At 43.8% G+C, this 24580-nt stretch overlaps 1 protein-coding gene across 1 annotated transcript; it reads right to left on the reverse strand.

The window, feature by feature from the left end:
* Positions 1-5307: 5307 nt before the first annotated feature.
* LOC117673527 (uncharacterized) lies at positions 5308-22941 on the reverse strand. The gene is made up of 6 exons (XM_060687716.2): positions 22849-22941; positions 22059-22630; positions 21689-21803; positions 20181-20248; positions 9403-9532; positions 5308-7775 (listed from the first exon to the last, which is right to left on the reverse strand). The coding sequence occupies exons 2-6, from the start codon at positions 22440-22442 to the stop codon at positions 6484-6486; spliced, it is 1989 nt and encodes a 662-aa protein (XP_060543699.2). The 5' UTR covers positions 22443-22630; positions 22849-22941; the 3' UTR covers positions 5308-6483.
* Positions 22942-24580: the final 1639 nt, after the last annotated feature.

Below are 24580 nucleotides of genomic sequence, written 5' to 3' on the forward strand. Positions count from 1 at the left end.
TGTTTCTTTTCACAGGAGATCATTAGGCAAGGCAAAAGGATTCTGACAGGAACAGCTGCTTATATATACAGTGGGCAGAGTCAGAAAAGGTAAGGAGGAGTCAGGGGGGAGGAATGTGGCACACTTCATATTTTGACTTATATATATATATACAAGCTTAATTATACAAATGTATACAGTTAGGTATTTTTCTTTGTAACAAAACCCCCTCTAAAAATACCTAACGTTTAAATGATTTTTTTTTAAATTTATATATACACATTTAATTTAGAAGACAAATAAGCATGTTGATTATTTGGTAAAGGTTTTGTCAATATATCAGCAACTTGTTCATGAGTATCGCAATAGGTGGCTTTAACGAATCCTATATTAGATAATTGTTTAACGTGTTTATATTTGATATCAATATGACGTGACCTCTGATTTACTGCTTCTGATGTTAATATGTCTATAGCAGCTTTATTGTCCTCATATATGGTTATTGGGTAGTTGGGTTCAGTCCAGATATTGGATAAAAGGTCATCGAACCATATCAGATTGTTGGTAGCCTTAGAAAGACAGATATATTCAGCTTCCGCCGTGGAGGTGGCGATCAAATTCTGTTTACCAGCATACCAATAAACAGGGCAATCATTTATAAAGAAAACATACCCTGAAGTGCTTTTTCTGCTTTTTGTATCCCCAGCCCAATCTGTGTCAGCATAACATGTCAATATTGGTTTATTAGAGTTAACAGGTTTTAAATATAAGCAAGCATCAGCAGTAAACTTAAGGTACCTAAGAATTCTTTTTATTCCTTCCCAATGGTAGTAATTTGGGTTGCTAACGTGTCTTGATAAGAGATGGACAGCAAGAGTGATGTCCGGTCTGGTCCAATTGGAGATATATAATAATGAACCAATAATAGATCTATATAGGGTGTTATCTTTAAATGGTTCACCCTCGTTGTTCATGTTTTTTGTAAAGTCTGTCTGCATGGGGGTCTCACAGGTTTTAGAGTCTATCATATTACATTTTTGTAAAAGTTCTAATATTTTTTCTTTTCGAGACAGTTTGAAACCTCCACTTATTTTGTCAATCTGAACACCTAGATATTTATTTACTTTCCTTAAGGTCTTCAAGGTGAAATGTTTACTTAGTTTTTCGGCGAATTCGTCACATCTGTATTTGTCTTGGCCAAAATATAAAATGTCGTCTACATAAACGAGTATGTATTCTGTAGATTCGTTTGTTTTTCTAATAAAGAAGCACAGATCAGTTGATGTAGCTGAAAAACCTATGTCATTTAGTGTTTTTGCCAAACATTCGTACCAACGCTTTCCAGATTGTTTTAACCCGTATAAACTTTTATTTAATAGCCATATTTCTCCTTTTTGTGCACCATTACCTGGAGGAGCTTTCACATAGATTTTCTTGTCAAGGTTTGCGTGCAGATAAGCTGTTTAAACGTCAAACTGATATACATCCAGATTTAGGATTGATGCTATTATCAGTGCACTCTTGATACTCTCTGACCTAATAGTGGGAGAGTAAGTATCTACATAATCATCTGGAAATTTCTGTGCGTATCCTAGGGCAACTAATCTGGCTTTGTATAATGATTTTCCGTCTTCTAACTCTTTAATTTTAAATACCCATTTCGTTCCAATTGGTGTCTTATCTATTGGTGGTTCTGTGGTGGTGTATACATTCAATTCCCTTAAACTATCCATTTCTTTCTTTATTGCTTGTTCCCATTTTAACCTTTCTTCTTGTGGCAATTCTAATATTTCTTCATATGAGTTAGGTGTTATTTTGTTGTCATTTATGGATAGTATGTAATCTTCAAATCTTTTGGATATTTTGTTTCTATTGTGTCTAATGGGTCTATTGGGGGTAATTCAGTATCGTGCATGTATTTAGCTTCTTTTTCTGTTAGTCTGTCTACTTGAATGACAGGATGATTCATTTTCCATTCTTTAGTTGTTATTTCATGATGTTTGGGTTTTTCTATTTTTTGTGCATTGGATTTTGTTGTATGTGGTGTGTGTTCTCTGTTTGTGTTGGTTGTGTTCTTTGCTAAGGGACATAAATCATTTAGGTGAATTTTGGACCAATTTGCATGTTCATGAAATACAGCTGATCTTGAAATGATGAATTTATTATTTTTGTCTATGAATCGGTATCCTTTGGTTCCTGATTCATATCCCATAAATCTTAATCTTTTTGATACTTTCTCACCCTTACGCCTTAATTGTTTTGGGACGTAAACATCTGCAGTAACTCCAAAAATATGCAGGTGACTGATTTTGGGTTTTCTGTTGTACATGACCTCGTATGGAGTTTTACCAATTACACTAGACCATATCCTGTTTAAGGTGTAATTTGAATATGTTAGAGCTTCAGCCCAGAATGTTTGTCCTAAACCAGCATCCTCTAGCACACATCTAACCATGGTTTGCAACAAACCATTTTTCCTCTCTACGATGCCATTTTGAAAAGCTGAGAAAGGACAAGATTTGAAATGTATGATTCCTTGTGATTTTAACCAATTGGAGAATTCCTTTGACAGAAATTCTGATCCCCTATCTGTCATTATTTGTTTAATTTTTATGTTGTGTTGTGTTTCTATTCTTTTGTGGAATTCTTTGAATTTCTTAAATACTTCACTTTTGTGATTAAGTGTATATACGAATCCAAATCTGCTGAAATCATCCACTATAGTTAAAAAATATCTTTTTCTGTATTTGATTGATGGTTTCATGGGGCCAACTATGTCCATATGTAATAATTGGAATATTGAGTGTGTGGTGCAAGTGGCTTTTTTAGGTCTAGGTTTGTTTTTACTTTTAGAAGATTTGCATACAGAACACTCTAAGTAATTTTTGCAACTCTTTACTTTAGCATCATCAGTACATTCTAACATTTTCTGGATAACTGGGAAACTAGCATGTCCTAGTTTCCTGTGAAGTAGATGGGCACATTCATCGTGAATTGGTTTACCACATGACACCTTCTTATTGGCAGTTTTATCATCTGTGTGACTTTCGTTTATGTTATTCTCAAATTTTTCATGTGTGTTAGCTTTATTTTCTTTGTTTTCTAATTCTGTGTTTGTACATGTCAACTTATCATCTTCTGGTAGGAAGTATGTTAATCCCCCTTTGTTAATGATTTTACCTATGTTCCTTTTGTCTTTGGTTATATGCACTTTCCCACTTTTGAATGTGACTTTTATCCCTTTTTCCTCACTTAGTTTATGTATAGCTAATATATTGTGTGGGATTTCTGGTATAAAAAGTACCCCCTCTATTCTTCCTAAGCCTTTGATGAAAATGGTGCCTATTCCTTTCACTAGAACTTTACTTTGGTTGGCCACTTCTATATAGTAATTCTTTTCTGTGAAGGCGCTAAGGTGTTTTTTTTCATGAGTGGTGTGATTTGTAGCTCCGGAATCGATAAGCCATGCATTATTAGATTCTGTTTTTGATTTTTCGTTGTTTCCTAATCCAAATAGTGAACCGTATTTATTTTCTCTAGAATCATCTCTGTATTTTCTTCTATCTTTAGGATTGGGGGATTCCCTACGTTTATATCTATAATCTGGTGATTTTCTATCTGATAGATTAATTTTCTTACCAGTTCTTTCTCTGTGATATGTGTAGTCCATGTCTCTATTATTTTTTGGACAGTCTCTTTTGTAATGGTATTTGGAACCGCATGTGTGACACTCTGGTGTATATCTATTTTTACTTTGGAATTCTACTCTCTTTGTGTTTCCATTTTCTCTGTGACTCAAGGATCGCTCTCTCCTTAGTCTATCTTCTGTTATGAGTTTGCTAGTTAGAGTTTCTAAGCTGATGTGCTCTAAACTAAGACTATCTAATAAGGTAATATAGTTATCCCAACTTGAATCTAGTGAGTTAATTATTATGCTTTTAATGCTGCTTTCAGAAATGTATTCTCCCCTTTGGATAAGGTCAGCCCTAGTTGCGTTTAGATTTATGATGTGCTCACTCATGGTGGTCCCACCTTTTAACTTAGCAGAATAAAATTCCCTAGATATTCTAGTTGTTGATGCAACGCTTTTGCTATGGAATAAATTAAATAATTTTTGGAATATTTCATAAACTGTCAGATGGTTTTCGATACTGGGATATATACTAGGTGATATAGTGGCAATTAAAATATAATACGCCTTATGGTGTATACAATCTACTTCAATAGTCCAAGGCCTGTTGGGAGGATTGGCAATTAGGAACAAAATATTTTCTCTTATGTATATCACCTGGAGCTGTTGGCTCCATTCCAACAAGTTAGTTCCATCTGATTTTAGTTTTATGTGTTCTGCTGGTAAAACCCCTGAGTGATGTGGAAAACTATTTACAGTTTGTTGCTGTCCATGGTCTAAGTCATTATTGTACTCACAATATGGCATTGGTATGGTAAGTGTATGTCTATACTGACTTATCTCTCTGTACTCTCCTTTTTTTGTAGATGGAGACTGCGCATGCTCAGATCTTATTTTCTACAGCAGTCGCTGTAGAGCGCTCCCACGCCGGCGGCTCTTGTTTGGAGATCCCAGTTGACCTGCTGGCCTCTTGATCTCATCCCGGTCGGCTCCAGGTGCTCGGCGTTCGTCTGGGAAGTCACCTGGATCCTCGGGGCATCTCTGTAGTCCCGATGGTTTCCGCAGTCCTCCAGGAAGGCTCGGCGATCCCGCTCGGCTGCGAGGCAGGGTCCATCCTGGGTCACCATCTGTGCACATGGACTGCGTAGATCATTCTCTTCTTTCTGGTAAGTATGATTCTTTTTTTACATCTTCTTGGTAGTTTCTGGTGTTCGTTGGGTGGCGGGTTTCCGCTGGGAATGGTCTGAGTTTACTTTCGTAGAATGCGGTTTCTTTTTCAAGGCAGCTTAGATCATTTGCAATTTCATTTGTATAGAATATTAGTTTGGTGTGTTTTTCCGGGCTTTTAGGTTGTGGGCTCGGTAGTTTAATTTTCTTTTTGAATGCTGCGGTTAGTAGCTGTACGTCATCGTTTATCTCTGGCTCTGGAGGTGAGTTAGATGAATAGCTTTTTATTCGTTGGTCGGCCATTTTTATTGATGTTTCTTTCAAAAATGGCTGCCATGAAAAAGGCGCGAAAATCTCGCCGGCTTCATCAGCTGTCATATGTTTGCTGCTTGACTCTCCCATTGTATTTTTTATATCTTGACAGTATTCAGTCTCCTTTTCATCCGTTGCTGCTCCGTAGTCTTTTATGACATTGTGGAGTTTCGCAAACAGTTTAGGATTATTTGGAGCTGTTTCTATTAATTCTATTATTTTATCGTCATCTATGTTTTTTTTGATGACTGAGGGAGTGTCTTTATTTTCAGTCTGTGATTTTTTTACTTCTGACAGGATATTTGTGTTAAGTAAATGCCTGTCTTTTATTATATTTTCTGTGGGAGTTAATTGAGCTGCCATTCTTTTATTTAATAATCTGGTTATGGGTCTTCTTTTTACCTCAGTTGTAGTAGGTGTCTCTTGCATCTTTTTGATAGATCGGTCCTTCTTCAACCATCCTCTTGCTACCAGTTTTGTTGCTTATAATTCTTCTTTTAATTATAGGCCCAATAATTAGTATGCGAGATATGAGAATTCAAAACACTGTTTTATTTACATGTTTCTTTTCACAGGAGATCATTAGGCAAGGCAAAAGGATTCTGACAGGAACAGCTGCTAATATATACAGTGGGCAGAGTCAGAAAAGGTAAGGAGGAGTCAGGGAGGAGGAATGTGGCACACTTCATATTTTGACTTATATATATATATAAAAGCTTAATTATACAAATGTATATAGTTAGGTATTTTTCTTTGTAACAAAACTAGCCATGCCCAGTTCCTATAACTGTTCTTGTTTTAGTCTTCCGTCCTTTAATCAGTTTAGCTACTCTTCTTTGCACTTTGTGATGACCCAAACAGAATGCGGCATTCCAGGTGTGGTCTTACTAAGACATCATGGAACGGTACTAATACTTCATATGATTTTGATTCTATGCCTCTGTTTATACAACCAAGGATTGTATTCGCTTTTTTGGCTGCTGCCGCACACAGGTGATTCATGCTTCATTGATCATCCATTCCGACTCCAAGGACCCTTCACAGTTACTATTTTTGAGCCAGGTTTCAGGTAATCTGTTTTTCCTGCTCAGGTGTAAAAACTTACTTTTCTCCACATTAAATTTCATTTTGTTGGATTCTACCTTGTCTCGTTTGGATCCGAAAGGCACAATATGCATACAGATCAAAATCTATGGTGGTGGATCAGCGTTTAGAATGCAATACTATAGGCTAATTGCACACAGCGAGAAGTTTGATTCTGACAGGGTCATGATTGATTCAGCTTTCATTCTTCTGAGGTGTGTAAAATAAGGACCCAGATTGCTGGAGACCATATGCTGACTTTGTAAACTGCTCAAAGAGTGCTATAAAGCATTGTGGACTGGTATATAAGTCTAAGTGGAATTACTAATGCTATACAGTTTCTCCTGAACGTGGATCCTTTTATGAGAAGTAAGAATAACTTTCCCAACAAAGGCCTTTCCACACTCCATGCATTTATATCGCTTCTCCCCTGTGTGGATCCTCTTATGGGAAATAAGACTACCTCTTCGAGCAAAGGTCTTTCCACACTCCATGCATTTATACGGCTTCTCCCCTGTGTGGATCCTCTCATGGGAAATAAGACTACCTCTTCGAAGAAAGGCCTTTCCACACTCCATGCATTTATACGGCTTCTCCCCTGTGTGGATCCTCTCATGGAAATTAAGACTACGTCTTTCAGCAAAGGTCTTTCCACATTCCATGCATTTATACGGCTTCTCCCCTGTGTGGATCCTCTCATGGGAACTAAGACTACCCCTTTGAACAAAGGTTTTTCCACACTCCATGCATTTATACGGTTTCTCCCCTGTGTGGATCCTCTCATGGCAAATAAGACTACCCCTTTGAGTAAAGCTCTTTCCACACTCCATGCATTTATACGGCTTCTCCCCTGTGTGGATCCTCTTATGGGAATTAAGATGACCTCTTCGAGCAAAGGCCTTTCCACATTCCATGCATTTATATGGTTTCTCCCCTGTGTGTATCCTTTTGTGAATAGTAAGTCCATTACTATAAGCAAAGGTCTTTTCACACTCCATGCATTTATACGGCTTCTCCCCTGTGTGGATCCTCTTATGAGAAATAAGATGACCTCTTCGAGCAAAGGCCTTTCCACATTCCATGCATTTATACGGTTTCTCTCCTGTGTGTATCCTTTTGTGAACAGTAAGTCCAGTTCTATAAACAAAGGCCTTTCCACATTCCATGCATTTATACGGTTTCTCCCCTGTGTGGATCACTTTGTGAATAGTAAGTCCATTACTATAAGCAAAGGTCTTTTCACACTCCAGGCATTTATATGGCTTCTTCCCTGTGTGGATGCTCTTATGGGAAATAAGATGACCTCTTCGAACAAAGGTCTTTCCACATTCCATGCATTTATACGGCTTCTCCCCTGTGTGCAGCCTTTCATGTGATCTTAGGACAAATCTGCGAGCAAAGGTTTTCCCACACTGCATGCATTTAAATGGCTTTTCCCCTGCGTGGATTCTTTTAGGGGAAATAAGATTACTACGTCTTCTGAACCTGTTAGCAGACTCTCTGCATTTGTATAGTTTCTCCTCAGTGTGAATTCCTGTAAGTAATTTAGTATTGATCACTTGGAACAGTTCACAGGAATCCTGACTCTCCTGCCCATTATTACCTTCAAAGCAAAAGAGAAATGAAAATAATAACAAGGTTAGAGAAAAAGATCAAACCGTACAAGTGAATTTCCTTCTGAAATTTTCCAGAATTCTTTTACGTTTTATGTTTGCGTGCTTACAGTGGCATGATATAGACAGGATGATTTCTATATTCATGAGTCCTGAAAGTTTTGATAATATCTAGAAAACATCTCTTTCTTTACAATTATCTATATATGTGAAAATCTCAATCAAAGTCTCTTTTGAATCATGGAATGATCAGGGGAAACACCCAAGGATGAACAAGGAGAAAACTTAAGATTTATTGTGCTGGGTTAATTTCAGCAGAGACCTGTGAGAACTGAAACCATTTTGAAAAAAGCTCCTTCTTTCCCGTGTACTTTGGAGCAGCTACTGCACGGCATCTGTCTGGCAGGCAGGACTCCCGCTCGGCCCGTTCCTTGATCCCAGCGATGAGACTTTGGAGTCAAGTCCCTTCCCTGAAGTCTCCCGTTGGCTTGTAAACGCTCATCGCGCTGAGACTGGAAAGATTGGGAAGATTCAACAATGGCTATTTTGCTGCCCCAAAGTCTCATCGGCTTCCAAGGGTTTTTTGGCCGGATCTGGTATAGGCTTCCGATTGCAGAGAACAGAGGCCTAAAATACTTTACCGCGAGATCACAAAAAACCAGAAGTGCAAGATCTCACACTAATGATCTTGCAGGATCTCACACTGCAGTACTTTAGGCCTGTGTTCTCTACAAACTGAGGACTGCACGAGATCCAGAGCAAAAGTCTTTGAAAACAAAGAGGCCTCCCCTTTGTTTCCAAAGCATTTTGCCCTGGATCTCCTGCAGTCCTTGGTTAGCAGAGAACAGAAGCCTAAAGTACTGTAGTGTGAGATCATGTGAGATCAGTACTGCTAGATTTCCCACTATTGAGCTTGTGTATCTCTCACTATTTTAGGGCTCTTTTTTCTGCAAATGCACCCAAGCAGGCAAAGGAACCGATGGCTCGCTACATCCTCGTAATGTAAGTCCGAGCAGGGTGGGGTGGGGGTACAGGTAGGGTGATTGTTGTTGCAACGCCTCTGCTGTCATTTGTAAGTGTGAATGAGGGCTGTGGTGCTGTAACATTTGTAATTTCAGCACTGGGTCTTAAGTACTTGGGAGATGGCTAGGTTGTAACCTGAAACAGTCGCTTAGTGAACTGTTGTAACTCAGGGATCAACTGTATCCTAGGATACTCTGAGTCACACTGCATGAGGTCTTTGTTCTTGAATTGAATTGGGCAAATGCTCTTCCATGGCCTGAGTGTGAAAGTTCTGTTCCCACACAATTTGGAGAGGTTTCAGAGGACAAATGACAACATAATCTTATCACATGATCTCCAGAGGACACATAAAAGCACACCCCATTCTTCTCAGCCTCCACAGATAAGTTCAAATAGCAATGGAAAAATACAGATAAGGAATGCCCCAAAAGCATCTCAGCAAAGACACTGACTCTTTCCTTTCTTGGAGTATGAGAAGGCCAGATCCTTCCCTTCTCCCTCCCGGGAGACAATATCTGATTAGTGATTTTTTAATAAAAAGTAACTATAATCTGTCTTCTTGAACTCTCTGATTTGGGACAAGAAAACTCTTACCGAGAGAGACCACGTTTCTATGGGTTTCAAGCATGACTTCCGAATGCAGCACTTTCTGGTCAGGATCCAGCTGAGACCATTCCTCCTCAGAGAAATACACAGCCACCTCCTCGAAGGACACAAGACTCTCCTGAACACGGAAAAAAGAACAGAACAGGAGGATTTGCAAGATCTGTTCATCATCATCAATGATTTAGACAAGGCGGTTGAAGGGGAACTCATCAAATTTGCAGAAAATATCAAATTGGCAGGAATACCAACACTGCACAAAATAGGCTCGAGATATAGAGGGATTGAGAGATTGGCAATGTCAGCGTCTCAGCATCGAAGCTTGACAGGCACCTTCTAACAAAATGAAATTCAATGGTGAGAAATGTAATGTGCTACATTTAGGGGAAAAATAGGCTCGATTTAAATAGGTTTTAAATTTGTCGGGGCCAAAATTATTTAATTTGATTTTATTCTATTTTTTAAATTTTGTATTGTATGTGTTTTTATTGTTTAGCTGTGCACCGCCCTGAGTCCTTCGGGAGTAGGGCGGTATAGAAATCTAATAAATAATAATAATAATAATAATAAAAAAAAAAGCAAATGCACTGCCATAGGATAGGTGATGCTTGGCTCAAAAGTAGTATGTGGAACAGGGATCTTGGAGTCCTAGTGGACAATCGCTTAACGTGTGCTACAGTTGCCAAAAAACTATCAACAGAATTATAGACTGTATTATTTCGGAATAGTGATATTTTGGAATATTATTTTTTATTTTCTGTGTTTTCTTTTTGTTCTTTTTTTATTCTTTTTTTGTAGAAGTTTCTTTTCTACAGAAGTTTTAGGATTGGCATGGTTTTTTCTATTGTTTAATTCTTTCTGGGAGATTATATTATATACTTTTAAAAATCTTTTTATTGCTTGGTTGGATATTTTGAGTAAACACTTTTGCCTTAAATTTTTTATCAGTGAACTTTATTTTTGTTCTGATCTTGTTTGTTCTTTTCTCTTTTTTTCCATTTTTGTTTTTTTTTGGGGCGTCGGTTGTTTTTGGGTTTTTTTTGACACAACCTTTCTACCTTTTTCTTTTTCTTTTTTATGGATTTAGATTAAACCTATGTGGATTTGGGCAGGGGTCAGCAAATGTAGCCCTTTTACAACCTGTGGACTTCAACTCCCAGAATTCCAAGCGCTGTCTCAGGAATTCTGGGAGTTGAAGTCCATAGGTTGTAAAAGGGCCACATTTGCCCACCCCTGGATTAGGGTATCAAGAACCTGAAGAGTCTGATTGGGAAATTTGAATTTGAAGAAGTAGTTTACTTGGATTATAAATTGGGCAGTAAGTCTTGAAAAAACAAGATGAAGAAAATAACACAACATCTATCATCACCATCAATATCAACAGTGCCTGCTACCACAGGGCTAAAGACAAAAGAACCTATACCACAGCAAGAGAAAATCAACACAGAATTAAAAAATATGCTATGAATACCTGAAGACAAGATTTAGACAAAGTAGATGGGAGAATGGAAAAAATAGAAGGAGAACTGAAAGAAGTTAAAGAGATGATATGGAAAAATGAACGATTACAGCAAGTGGAAGGAAAAACAGAAGGAACGGAGAAAAAAGTAGAAGAAATGGATTATAGACTTACAATTATTGATAAAAATCAGGAAAAAACAATTATAATTCTCAAAATGGATAAAGCTGATTATTATTTAAGATTCCAAAATATTGAAGAAGAAAAGAGAGGAAATTTAGCAGAGAAAATTGCAGAGATATTAGCAGAAGCAATCGAAGAAACAAGGAAAGTATATTAAATGGGATCGACGAGTGCACATAAGATACGCGATAAGAAATAATCTGCCTAGAGAAATTCACGTCATATTTACCAGGAAAAGATTGAGAACAGAGATATTGCAATTGATGAGAAACACGACGATAAAGCACAAAGGGAGAGAAGTAGTGGCATTGAAATAAATTCCAAGAAGTGTGACAGATCTGAGAAAAGAATAGCTCCGTTGGAGCTACTGGGGGCTTGATGGGGCTGCCCGGGAGCGCTCACTGTTGCCGGTGAGAGACGCAGTGAGCGCCGGAGAGAGACGGGGGGGGGGGAAATGATTGGCGGCAAACGAATGGAGGCAAGGGCGCGGCCGGTGCAGTTGGGCTGGACTCCTGCTGGGCCACACGAGGAAGACCTCGCGACTTCCTTTCATTCCTAGACCACCATTGACCACCATTGACTCTATATGTGATCTTCTGGCAGCTGGAGGAGTGGAGGCTGCTAGGCCCCCCTCCCTCCCCAGGAATATGTGGAGATGGGAAGGGGTTGGCTGGAGTTGGAGAGGTTGGCTCCTTACTTTGTCTATCTGGGCGCATTTTCTGATCCAGGATTGCCCTTTATTGCCCCTGGGCACACCACTTTGCCTCCTCTAGGCAGCTACCAGGGATGGTGTTGCCGGACTGATGGAACCTTCCTGTCTGGCGGAAGGACTGGGACATTAGAACACCCAACATGGCTGGTGTGAGAGAGCGGCCCATGCGGACCTCGACCTATGGATTCCCCCCATTGCAGTGAGAGGGCGATGGGGGAGGGCTATGGCTTCATCATCCGGTACTGTCTCCCTGGATTTTGTCATCAATTGTGTAACCTCCCCCCACCTTGTCGGTTCTCTCGGACTATGCAAACTTATACCGCGGTTGAACTATATGCCCTGAGGGGGTCCCCCCTCTCTCAGGGCTGGCCATCTGGACTACCAACAAACTTCTTTGATGACGGATTTTGGACTCCAGAGAGGTGGCATCGAAGGCAGCAGAAAATCAGGGGTTTTTTAGAGGGTCTTCTTATTCGTTGTTTTAAGGGGAGGGTTAGGGGTAGGGGGGGAGGAGGTATTTGTATGACCAGGGTGGGTTTGGGAGACAACCCATCAGGGTCAGGGCCGGCCCAGACGGAGGGCTGCGGCATCAGGGGTGCGGGGTTGGATATCAGGGAGGGGGCTAGATTCCTTTCTATCGAGGGCTATTCAATTAGTACAGTGGGTGGGAGGAGCAGATATGGTGGTAGCAGGGGGCCATATCGTGTTATGGGAGTGCGCACTCGCTGTTTGCAAGCCATTGAGCACTCCGGCCCCCAATGTGGTTCTCGTTCCCCGAGTTATACAGATCCTCAGGGCCTGGGCCTTCGGCTGATGTTGTGCAATGCCAGGTCTGTGATAACTAAAGCCCCTCTCATTTGTGATCTTATTCAAGAGGGGAGAGTTGACCTGGCGGGTATTACGGACACGTGGCTGGGCTGTGAGGGGGGGGGTGCCCCTAATTGAAATGTGCTACCGTGCATTCCATCATCTGAGGGCCCAGGGTAGGGGCAGGGGGGTGGCTATTGTAAAGGAAGATCTTTGTCCGAGGAAGGCCACTGTACCTCAGATAGCAGGATGTGAGTCCCTCCTTGTGAAATGGGGTCGGGGGGTTCAGATGGGCTTGCTGGTTGTGTACCTGGCTCCCTGCCACGTAGTGGCGGCCTTGCCCGAGCTGCTCAATTTAATAGCCAGGGGGGGGTGGAGACCCCTAGACTTATGATCATGGGGGATTTCAACCTGCCATTTGTTGGCAAAACATCAGAGGCAGCTCGGGAGTTCATGGCTTCCATGACGGCCATGGACCTGACCCAGTTAGTTCAAGGCCCTACTCACACGGGGGGACATACTCTGGACTTGATTTTTGTCTCTGGTCAGTGGCTGAATGATCTAGAAACAGGGGATATAGTTATCAAGCCCTTGTCATGGTCAGATCATTCACTCCTTTGACTAGACTTTCGAGCCGTTACCCTCCACTGCAGGGAGACGGAACCGACCAGGTTGTTCCGTCCCAGGCGCCTGATGGATCCTGATAGGTTCCTGATGGAGCTTGGTCCATTCCCTGAGGCTCTTGCTCACGACTCGACTGAAGAACTAGTGGCCACCTGGGATATGGTGGCCGCTGGGGCTTTAGATCGCGTCATGCCTTTGCGGCCTCTGACCTGGTGCCGAACTCAATTGGCTCCTTGGTTCTCCGAGGAGCTGAGGGAGATGAAGTGCCAGAAAAGACGCCTGGAGAGCGATTGGAGGGCAAGCCATTCTGAATCTGACCAGACACTGGTGAGGTCTCATACCTACCTAGTGGCAATAAGAGCGGCAAAATCTAACTATTTTTCCGCTCTACCTTTGCAGGGTAGAGCTGAGGATTTTGTGCAATATCTGCATGACAAAATTGCTCAGATTAGGGAAGGCCTGGACTCCGACTGGGTAGTTTGAGATGGGGTGACGGGGGTGGGTCTTGAGAGTGTTATCTGGGAGGAGTTTGACCCTGTGGCTCCTGAGGACGTGGACAGGATTCTGGGTAGAATTAGCGCTGCCACATGTTTATTGGACCCGTATCCCTCCTGGTTGGTATTGGCCTCCCGGGCGGTCACACGAGGCTGGCTCCAGAAGATTATTAACGCTTCTTTGAGTGAGGGCTTCTTCCCCTCCACCTTGAAAGAGGCGGTGGTAAGGCCCTCCTCAAGAAGCCTTCCTTGGACCCAGCTGTATTAGCGAATTATCGTCCAGTCTCCAATCTTCGCTTTGTGGGGAAGGTTGTTGAGAGTGTGGTGGCGCGACTTCTCCACTACCTGGATGAAGCTGTCTATCTGGATCCGGTCCAGTCGGGCTTCAGACCGGGGTACAGCACAGAAACGGCATTGGTCGCATTGGTGGATGATCTTTGGAGGGCCCGGGACAGGGGTTGTTCCTCTGTCCTGGTCCTATTGGATCTCTCAGCGGCTTTTGATACCATCGACCATGGTATCATGCTGCGTTGGTTGGAGGGTTTTGGTTTTTTAAAAAATTTGATTTATATGCCGCCCATCTCCGGAGACTCAGGGCGGCTTACAATGCGTTAAGCAATAGCCTTCATACTTTTGTATATTTATACAAAGTCAGATTATTGCCCCCACAAACTGGGTCCTCACTGGGGTTAGGTGTGGGGGGCACCACAGTGGTTCTCCTCCTTCCTCTCTGACAGTACGCAGTCTGTGTTGGCAGGTGGTCAGAGGTCGACCTCGTGGTGCCTTGTTTGTGGGGTGCTGCAAGGGTCGGTCCTCTCACCACTTTTGTCCAACATTTATGTGAAGCCGCTGGGTGAGATCATCCATGGTTTCGGGGTGCAGTTACATCAGTACTCTGATGATACTCAACTGCAGTGTCTCAGACATCCCGGTGTCTGGAGGCTGTGCTGATCTGGATGGGGAGAAATAGGCTCAGACTCAACCCCTCCAAGACTGAGTGGCTGTGGCTCTCGGCGTCCCGGTATAGCCAGCTGGTTCCAACGCTGACTATTGGGGGCGAGACCCTGGCCCCCAAAGAGGGCCCGCAACTTGGGTATCCTCCTGGATACGCGGCTGTCGCTAGAAGAGCATGTGACGGCTGTGGCCAAGGGGACTTTTTATCAGGTTCACCTGATTCACCAGTTGCGCCTCTTTCTGAACTGGGACTCCTTGCGCACGGTCACTCATGCCCTCGTCACTTCCCGTCTGGACTACTGTTATACTCTCTACATGGGGCTCCCCTTGAAGAGCACTCGGAGGCTCCAACTGGTCCAGAATGCGGCTGCGCGGGCGATTATGGGAGTGACTCGGCGCACCCATATAACACCCTTCCTGCGCGAGCTGCACTGGCTCCCGGTGGTCTTCCAGGTGCGATTCAAGGTGGTGGTGACCATCCTTAAAGCGCTCCATGGCTTTGGACCCAGGTACTTACGAGACTGCCTTCTGTTACCGATAGACTCTCACCGGCCAATATGCTCCCACAGAGAGGGACTCCTCAGGGTGCCGTCGGTCAAACAGTGTGGACTGGCGGCCCCCAGGGGGAGAGCCTTCTCTGTGGGGGCACCTGCCCTCTGAAACGAACTGCCCCCAGAGATATGGAGAATCCCTGACCTATGCACCTTTCCCTGACCTATGCACCCTCAAGACGGAACTGGCCTAGACATGATTTTTAATTGGGGTTTATTTTTAATGATTAGGCCAATGGCTTAATATGTTTTTTAAAATGTTTTTTAAATTTTGTATTTGGACTTGTTTTATTGTTGGCTGTGCACCACCCTGAGTCCTTCGGGAGAAGGGCGGTATAGAAATTAAATAAAATCTAAATCTAAATCTAAAATTAAAATAATATCTTTGAATATAAATGGGTACTTACATGGATACTTCCAGAGACATTGTGTAAGGAATGGCTTGTTAGCAGTATGGGAGAGAGCAAAAGAAAAACATTATATGGAAATACGAATGCGGCTTTCAACAATAGAAGCATTGATACATCCAAATTTGTTTAATATGAACAATATTGTAAGATACAAGGATATTTTAACAGAGAAGGGAGAACTAAAACAGAAACAAGATTTAGAAAAACAGGGGTTTGAAACTGATAGGGTTTTAATTTGGGGAAATCAGAGTTGGATCAGATAATTATTATTATTAGTTCAATTTATATGCCACCTTTCTCCGGAGACTCAGGCGGCATATAAAAAAAACATTATAAAAACTTTAAAAACATTTAAAAATTAAAACATTAAAACCCATTCACACCATTCATGGCCGGATCTCACAAGATCGCAACAGCGAGATCAACGGCCCCAGGCCTGCCGGAAAAGCCAGGTCTTCACCGATTTTCGGAAGGCCAATAGGGTGGGGATGGTCTGGACCTCAGGAGGTAACTGGTTCCAGAGAGCTGGGGCAGCCACAGAGAAGGCGCTTCCCCGCGGGCCATCGATAATGATTGGAAAGGATGAAAAATGATTAATAGATTGTATAATTACTTGTTGCAAATTAGATTAGAAGATGAAGAAATAAAAAAGAAAATGATAACATGGGCAAAAAACTTTGGTTATGCAACAGAATTAGAGAAATGGCAACAAATATGGGAAAGGAATTATAAATTGACAATGGCAACTGCATATCATGCCTTTGAGGCCTCTGACCCGGCTCAGACCCCGGCTTTCCCCTTGGTATACTGAGGAGCTCAGGGGGATGAAGTGCAGAAGGAGAGGTCTAGAGAGCTGTTGGAGGACTAGTCGTTCCAAATCTGACCGAGCCCAGCTAAGATCGTTCACACGGTCTTACCTGGAGGCGATGGCAGCGGCGAAGCATACATACTTCTCCGCCCTCAACGTGTCCGCAGATAATCGCCTGGCTGCCCTGTTCAGGGTGTCCCGCTCCCTCCTGTATCAGAGGGTGGGGGAGAACCCTTTGCGGGGGCGAGCCGAGGAGTTTAGCCAACATCTGCGGGACAAGATCACTCAGATTCGGAATGGCTTGGACTCTGACTGGGCAGGGTCGGATGGTGGGGAGGCGGCGGGTCTTGTTGTCTGGGAAGAGTTCGATCCTGTTACCCCGGAGGAAGTGGACAAGATCATGAGGAAGCTGAGTGCGACCACTTGCATACTGGACCCGTGTCCCTCCTGGCTGATTTATGCAGCTCGGGAGGTGACATGCAGTTGGATGCAGGCAGTGATAATGGCATCTATGGATGGACGGAGTTTTCCTGCCGCCTTGAAGGAGGCGGTGATTAGGCCCCTCCTTAAGAAACCTGCCTTGGATCCAACCATTTTGGGCAACTTTCGTCTGGTCTCCAACCTTCGCTTTTTGGCGAAGGTTGTTGAGAGCATGGTGGCATGTCAGTTTCTGATGGCCCTGGATGAAGCAGATTACCTCGATCCATGCCAATCGGGTTACAGGTACAGCACAGAGATGGCATTGGTCGCGCTGGTGGATGCTCTCTGGAGGGCTCGGGACAGGGGTCATTCCTCAGTCCTGGTCCTATTAGATCTTTCGACGGCTTTTCATACCATCGACCAGGGTATCATGCTGCAACGCCTCGAGAGGTTGGGAGTGGGCGGCCCCGTTTTACGGTGGTTCACCTCTTACCTCTTGGGTTGTACGCAAGCGGTATTGGCAGGGGGGCAGAGGTCGGCCATGAGGCCCCTCACTTGTGGAGTGCCCCAGGGGTCAGTCCTCTCGCTCCTTCTGTTCAACATTTACATGAAATCGCTGGGAGAGATCATCCGTGGTTTTGGGGTGAGGTATCATCAGCATACTGATGATACCTTTTAGATACCAGCTTTTTATATCCACCCCGAACCAGCCCAGTGATGCCCTCGACGTGATGTCCCGGTGCCCAGAAGCGGTACGGATCTGGATGGGAAGTAACAGGCTTCAACTTAACCCGGCCAAGACCAAGTGGCTGCGGATACCGGCATCTCGGGCCAAGCAATAGGTTCCAACGCTGTTGGGGGCGAGGTGTTGCCCCCTGTAGACAGGGCGCGCAAGTTGGGCGTCCTCTTGGACTCACGGCTGAGTTTGGAGGATCATATCACGTCTGTGACCAGGGAGCGTTTGCCCAGGTTCGCCTGGTGCACCAGTTGCGCCCATACTTGGACTGAGATGCCCTACGCACAGTCACTTATGTGCTAATCACCTCCCGGATCGACTACTGCAATGCTCTCTACCTGGGGCTGCCCTTGAGGACCACCCGGAGGCTTCAGCTGGTGCAGAATGCGGCCGCACGGGTTGTTGCACGAGGGACCCGATACTCCCATGTTACAGCACTCCTGCGCGGCTTGCATTGGTTGCCGGTTGCCCTCCGGGTGAGATTCAAGGTGCTGGTGCTCACCTAAAAAGCCCTTCATGGCTTAGGTCCAGGCTATTTATCGGACCACCTGCAACCAGCGTCAACTTCCCATCACCCGGTACGCTCTCACAGAGAGGGCCTACTTAGGGTGCCGTTGGCTAGACAATGTCGGCTGGCGACCCCCAGGGGTAGAGCCTTCTCTGTGGGTGCCCCCACCCTTTGGAATCAACTTCCCTTGGAGCTCCAGCTAGCCCCTGACCTTCGTACCTTCCGCCGTGAATTGAAAACCTGGCTATTGATGTCCCCCGGCCTGGACTGACGGGGTAGTATATTTTAACTTTTTTTTAAAAAAATATTTTTTTATATTTTTTATGTGTATTTGTTGTTTTTACAGTCGCTTGGTCGCTTGTCGTTGTGAGCCGCCCTGAGTCCTTGGAGATAGGGCGGCATACAAATTTTATAAAATAAATAAATAAATAAATAAATATAAAGAACATTTATATAAAATGTTTAATAAATGGCATATGCCACCAGAAAGATTGGCAAAAATGTTTAACGATAAATCAGCCAAGTGTTGGAAATGTTGGCATTTGCCGGGATCATATTATCATATGTGGTGGTCATGTACGGAAGCAAAAAATTATTGGTCCAGAGGGTTGGAGGAAATGTTACATAAATCTATAGAATTAAAACCAGAGGTTTATTTTTAATTGAGTATTCTGCCAGAGAGATACAGCAAAGAAGAAGTGTATTTAATTATACATATAATAACAGGAGCAAGAATTGTATTTGTGCAAAATTGGAAAACAGAAAAAATCCCGTCAGAAGATGAAATAATAAAAAAGATTTTAGACTGTGTGGAAATGAATAGATTAATTCTAAGAATAAAAGATAAAGAGGAATCGGTGTATTTAAAGACATGGGGAGGGTTTTATGTATGGTTAGAAAAGAAATATGAATGAAAGATGATAGATAAATGATTTAGATAATAGAAAGTTAAATGAGGGAGAGGACAAAAAGAAATAGAAACCCAGATGACACCAGAGTAAATGGAAAAGGGGGATGGGAGGGGGGAAAAGAAAGAAGATTATAAGTATAAATGTACAATTATGAGGATAAAAGCGACAGATTGGACCGGGGACAGGAGTAGGAGAGAAGGTGAGAAAGGAGGAAAAGAGGGGAGGAGTGGGGGAAAAGAAGGGAAAAGAGGAAAGAGGAAGAAGAGGAGGAGGGAGAAAGTAGAAGAGGAAAGGAGGGAGGGAAGGGAAAGAAAGGAGGAGAAAGTATGTTGTGAAATGAGGGAAAACAAAGAGTAGAAGAGCAACTCCAAATTATTATTATTATTATTACTTATTTATTTAATTTATATACCGCCCTCCTCAGGGCGGTGCACAGCCAAGAATAAAAAACATACCAATACAAAAATTAAAATCAATTAAAAGAATTATACAGCTTTGGCCCACAATTTAAAACAATCCAATTAAGACCCAATTTACACTTAAAAAGCTAAAAAGAAGCTAAAATAGGAGCTAAAAAAAGGAGCTAAAATGTAATTAAAATGCCTTATTTTTATGCTTTCTTTATGAAAAATATGGATATGTGTGACCAATTATGTATAAGAGAATGTACATTTACATTATGTGTGTAAGAAATAAAAATAAAAAACTTTTTTTAAAAAAAGCAATCAACCAATGGAACAGAAGTTACATGGGAGCTTCATCACTGGGAGCTTTCAAGAACAGACTAAACTGCCACTTCTCAGAAATGGTGTAGTGAGGTTGGACTAGATGACCTACAAGGTCCTTTCCAACTCTGTTAATCTGTACCTTAGGAGGTTGATAAATTAAAAAAAGAAAGGTGGTCTAGCAATTCCTGCCACCGTGATACGTTTATTCCTAATTCTTGAAGGACTTTAAAAGAAGTGCTTCTTGTAAAGGCAAAGTTGGAGGAGCACCTAGCAGAACAAGACAACCAGAGGAAGCTATGCTGGCTGACAGCAACTTCAACCTGCTATTCTGCTGTCCATGTTGTGGAAGGACACAAAAATAATCCAGTCCAAACAAGGGGAGGAATAGCAGCAGAGAGCATTCTGCACACCCACTTCACTTCCTGAAAGGAGAATACAGATCTAATAACTCTTCCTTTTCTTACCTGATTTAGAGGTTCAGCCGCTGATTGATCGCCGTCATGAAAACCAGAAAAATTCTTTCTTTCTTTCTCTGTAAGGAATAAATAATTTCAAAATAAATATTTATTTATTTTAGACATTTAGAAAATATTTAATTTATTTATTTTAGACATTTTTTTTAAAGTATACTTTATTATACTCAAGCACTCGTCACCTCTCGTCTGGACTATTGTAACGCTCTCTACATGGGGCTCCCCTTGGGGTACACCTGGAGGCTCCAACTGGTGCAGAATGCGGCCGCGCGGGGGATTATGGGAGCGACTGGGCGCTCCCATGTGACTCCTCTCCTGCGCGAGCTGCATTGGCTTCCGGTGGACTTCCGGGTGCGCTTCAAGGTGTTGGTGATCACCTTTAAAGCGCTCCATGGCTTAGGGCCAGGGTACTTACGGGACCGCCTTCTGCCACCAATAGCCTCCCACCGGCCAGTTCGCTCCCACAGAGGGCCTCCTCAGGGTGCCGTCGGCTAGACAATGCCGGCTGGCGACCCCCAGGAGGAGAGCCTTCTCTGTGGTGGCACCTACCCTTTGGAACAATCTACCCCCCGAGATACGAGTGATAGATAGACTTCCCACCGACCAGATAGATAGCCTCCCACCGGCCAGTTCGCTCACACAGAGAGGGCCTCCTCAGGGTGCTGTCGGCCAGACAATGTCGGCTGGTGACCCCCAGGGGGAGAACCTTCTCTGTGGCGGCACCTGCCCTCTGGAACAACCTACCCCCCGAGATACGGAGAATCCCTGACCTATGCACCTTTCCCTGACCTATGCACCCTCAAGACGGGACTGGCCTAGTACCAGACCTCCGGACTTTTCGTCGGGCCCTGAAAACACATCTATTCCATCTAGCCGGGCTGGCTTGACCCCATCCTTACGGTTTTAAATTTATAATTGGTTTTAATTGGGTTATTTTAAATTGATGGCCAAAATTATTTAATGTTTTTTAAATTGTTTTTAAATTTTATATGTTGTGTTTTTACCGGGGCTGTTCACCGCCCTGAGTCCTGTTGGAGAAGGGCGGTATACAAATTAAATAATAATAATAATAATAATAATCTCCCCGGAGGCTTTCCAAAGCCAGGCGGGACATGCGTCTAAAACACAGGTGCTTGCACCCACCCATACTTCCTAGGATCCTGTCCACTTCCTCAGGAGCAACAGGGTCAAACCGTTCCCAGATATCAGAGCATGAACCTGCCTCAAAGGCTTCCATTGGGTCAGCAATCACGCCGGCATCCAACTGGGAACCAAGTTGAGCGATTTTGTCTTCCAGAAAAACCACCAATTCCCCAGCAGTCCCCTTCAGGTGGACCTCAATCTCCCCCTTACCCAAGAGGAGGAGGCTCACCTAAAGAGGGTCGCTGGGAAATTATCTGCAGATGCAATTAATGTGGAGAAGTATGAATAGGAGGAGGAATCGTATAGAAGAAAGAGCGAAGATAAGACAGATGGGTAATCAGGGGATCTTCAATTACCTCCTGAGGTGTCCTGACTTTGATCCTCCCAAGGGATCCTCCTGGAAAATAGCTCCTGGGGGGGATTTGATGGGTTCTTCCTTCCTTCAGGATCTCTGATCTCCACAGTGCAGCACTTCCAATAGGAAGAAGGAAAAAAGAAGCAGAATTAATGTACATCACATGAAGTAAAGTGAAATCTTATATTTGGAACACAATCTCAAAGCACCCGACATCCATCAGTGAACCTGCATGAGAAAAAAATGGAACAATGTCCCATAAGAATTGTGGGACATCTCCACATATTATGAATGTCAGACAAGTTTGGGAAGTAGGGGTGAAACATTCAAACAATTCTTTATTCCCTTTTGAGCTCCCTAAATTGTCTCACCTGCAACTCCACCTGCTCCTTCTGCTCCTCCACCTGGCTCAGGAGGAAGCCTTCAGCCAGGGCCACCGCCTGGGAGCTGGTCTCTGCTCCACACTCCCGCACCCAGCCCTCCATCTCTGGGGGCAGAAGGAACAGGAGCTGCTCCAGAACCACCAGGTCCAGCATCTGCTCTTTGGTGTTCTTCTCTGGCCTCAGCCATCGCCTGCAAAAACCATGGAGTCGGCTGCAAAGTCCTCGGGGACCCTCAGCCTCCCGGTATTGGATGAACTTCCAGGGCTGAACTTGTGAAGGGAGGATGGTTTCCTCCTCCAGGATCTCCTTCCCAGGCTGAGCAGCTGAAGGGCCTTTTCCGCTTCCCTCCTTTCCAAAAGGTTGTGTCTCCATCCTTTCTCTGTCCTGCAGAGCAACTCCAAATGGCCCCAAGGACTCTGGTGGGTCTCCAGGTGCCTTTTCCTTCACGGGACCATTTCTGGGGCTGCAGGACTGATCCCTCCAAGGGATTCCGCTCTTTTTCTTTTCCCAAAAAATAAGTTTGCCTTGCAAATTTGTCAAATGGTTTCGACTTTGTGTATCTGAGATGGGAAGAAAAATTAGAATTAGAAAGTGGAATTGAGCCACTGAGCGACCTTCTGAGCCTCCGCAAGGCTGACCCTCCCCTCCCCCCACTCGGGCTCTTCGCATGGAGAGGGCAGCTGGGGAGCATGGGATCTGGGGTTGAAGCTGTAGGAGGGCCGGGCGGGGGTCTCTCCCTCCTGCGCCTCCCTTTGCCCGGGAAGAGCCCCCAACTCACCCGAGCCACGTCTGGATCTCCCCCCCGCCAGCCTCTCCCGCAGCCTCTCCGCCTCCTGTGGAGCCCCAGAGGTTAAGGAGAACGAGTGCGGAGTCCTAGAGCGGCAAGCTTTCATGATGTCACTTCCTTCCCGGCTACCCCTACAAAGCCGACCATGACGTTTGCCGTCCAGTGGACCAATGGGAAAGCGTCGGGAGTTCCCTTCTCTTGGGGGAGGGCGCCCTCTGGTGGATTAGGGGCAAAGTGCCAGGATTGTAGAAAGGGCGGGAAATAGGAGCGCGTCTGAGGGGAAGGGAGAGGGCAGGGATGATGGGCTTGGGAGTAAGAGGAAAGGCCCCTCTCAATGCCTGCCAGCCCAAGAAAAGCTTTGTGGTTTTCAGAGGCGGCATTTTCTCCATCTTCCTCTCTTTCCTGTCCAGGAACCGTCTGTGGAGACGAAGAAAAATCTCTATGGAGGATTTGAACTCGCTTCCCTCAAGAACAGCCGCCCTGAAGGCTCCGCAGAGATTGTGGGAGGCCTCCAAAGGTTCCAAATCCTGTCAGAAACAGCCGGGCGGTCAGAAGAGGAGGACCAGGAGGCTCTGTGGGAAAGACAGCTTGTGTCTTGCGGTTGTTGGGAACTCCCGCCTGAAGGGGAGGCAGATGGGACACAGGCAGGAAGGCCACAATTCAGGAAAATGATTTTATTTCTTTCTTATTTCTCTAATTCAATACATGCAGCTGCCCTTCCCAAACTATTCGCTCAGCCTCTCAGCAAAGGGCGGAGGAGAAAGGGCAGGGACCCCTCAGGTCTCTTCTGATGAAAGAAAAGGAAGATCTGATGAAAGAAAAGGAAGAAAAAAAGAAAAGGAATAGAAAGCTAAACTATGATGATGAAAACCATTTTTATATAGGCATTGAGTAGGAAATTCACCTCAAGAAATGTGACTAGGAAGCTTAAGCCCCTTGGAGAATTTAAGTCAGGGATATTAGACAATAAATGAAAAGAGAGAAAGAAAAGGAAAAAGGAAGAGCAAAACAAGAAAAACTAAAGACTCCATTGCTATGAAAACATTTGACCAGATTTGGAGTCAACAATGACACACAGAGGTTAGCTACAGTGAGCAAAACAAAATTTAAAAAGATGGAAAAGTGGTTGAAAATCCATTTTAAAAAATGGAAGTAACGTCATAATTTTTAATCATGCAACGAAGAGAATTTTATGCATGTTTAACAAGTAACTACACAACTGATAGTTACTTAATTTTAAGTTACCTTGATATTATGGCAAACCATAAAAAGACAAAAATATGGCCTTAATGCTTAAAAAATATATTTTCCCCATGCATTTGTTTCAGCTTCTGTTCATTCTGGCCCCTTGCTTGAAAGACAAATTGTTCACCCGGAAGCTTTTTCCACACACTCTACATTGACTCTGTCATTATTCCATCTCGTCATAAGAAGTCTTTGACCGAAAAAGGTTCCCTGCTTCTACATTCATACTGGTGGACTCAGATCTTAATTTGCCAAAGCAGACGCAGTGGTGGGTTTCAAATGTTTTTACTACCGGTTCTGTGGGTGTGGCTTGGTGAGCGTGGCAGGGGAAGGATACTGTAGAATCTCCCATTCCCTCCCCACTCCAGAGAAAGGTTACTGCGAAATCCCCATTTCCTCCAGATCAGCTGGAAGGCAGAGAATAGATGGGGGCGGGGCCAGTCATAGGTGGTATTTACTGGTTCTCTAAACTACTCAA

The sequence above is a fragment of the Pantherophis guttatus genome, chromosome 2 (assembly GCF_059756535.1).
Source record: "Pantherophis guttatus breed Tessera chromosome 2, ASM5975653v1, whole genome shotgun sequence".
NCBI lineage: Eukaryota > Metazoa > Chordata > Lepidosauria > Squamata > Colubridae > Pantherophis > Pantherophis guttatus.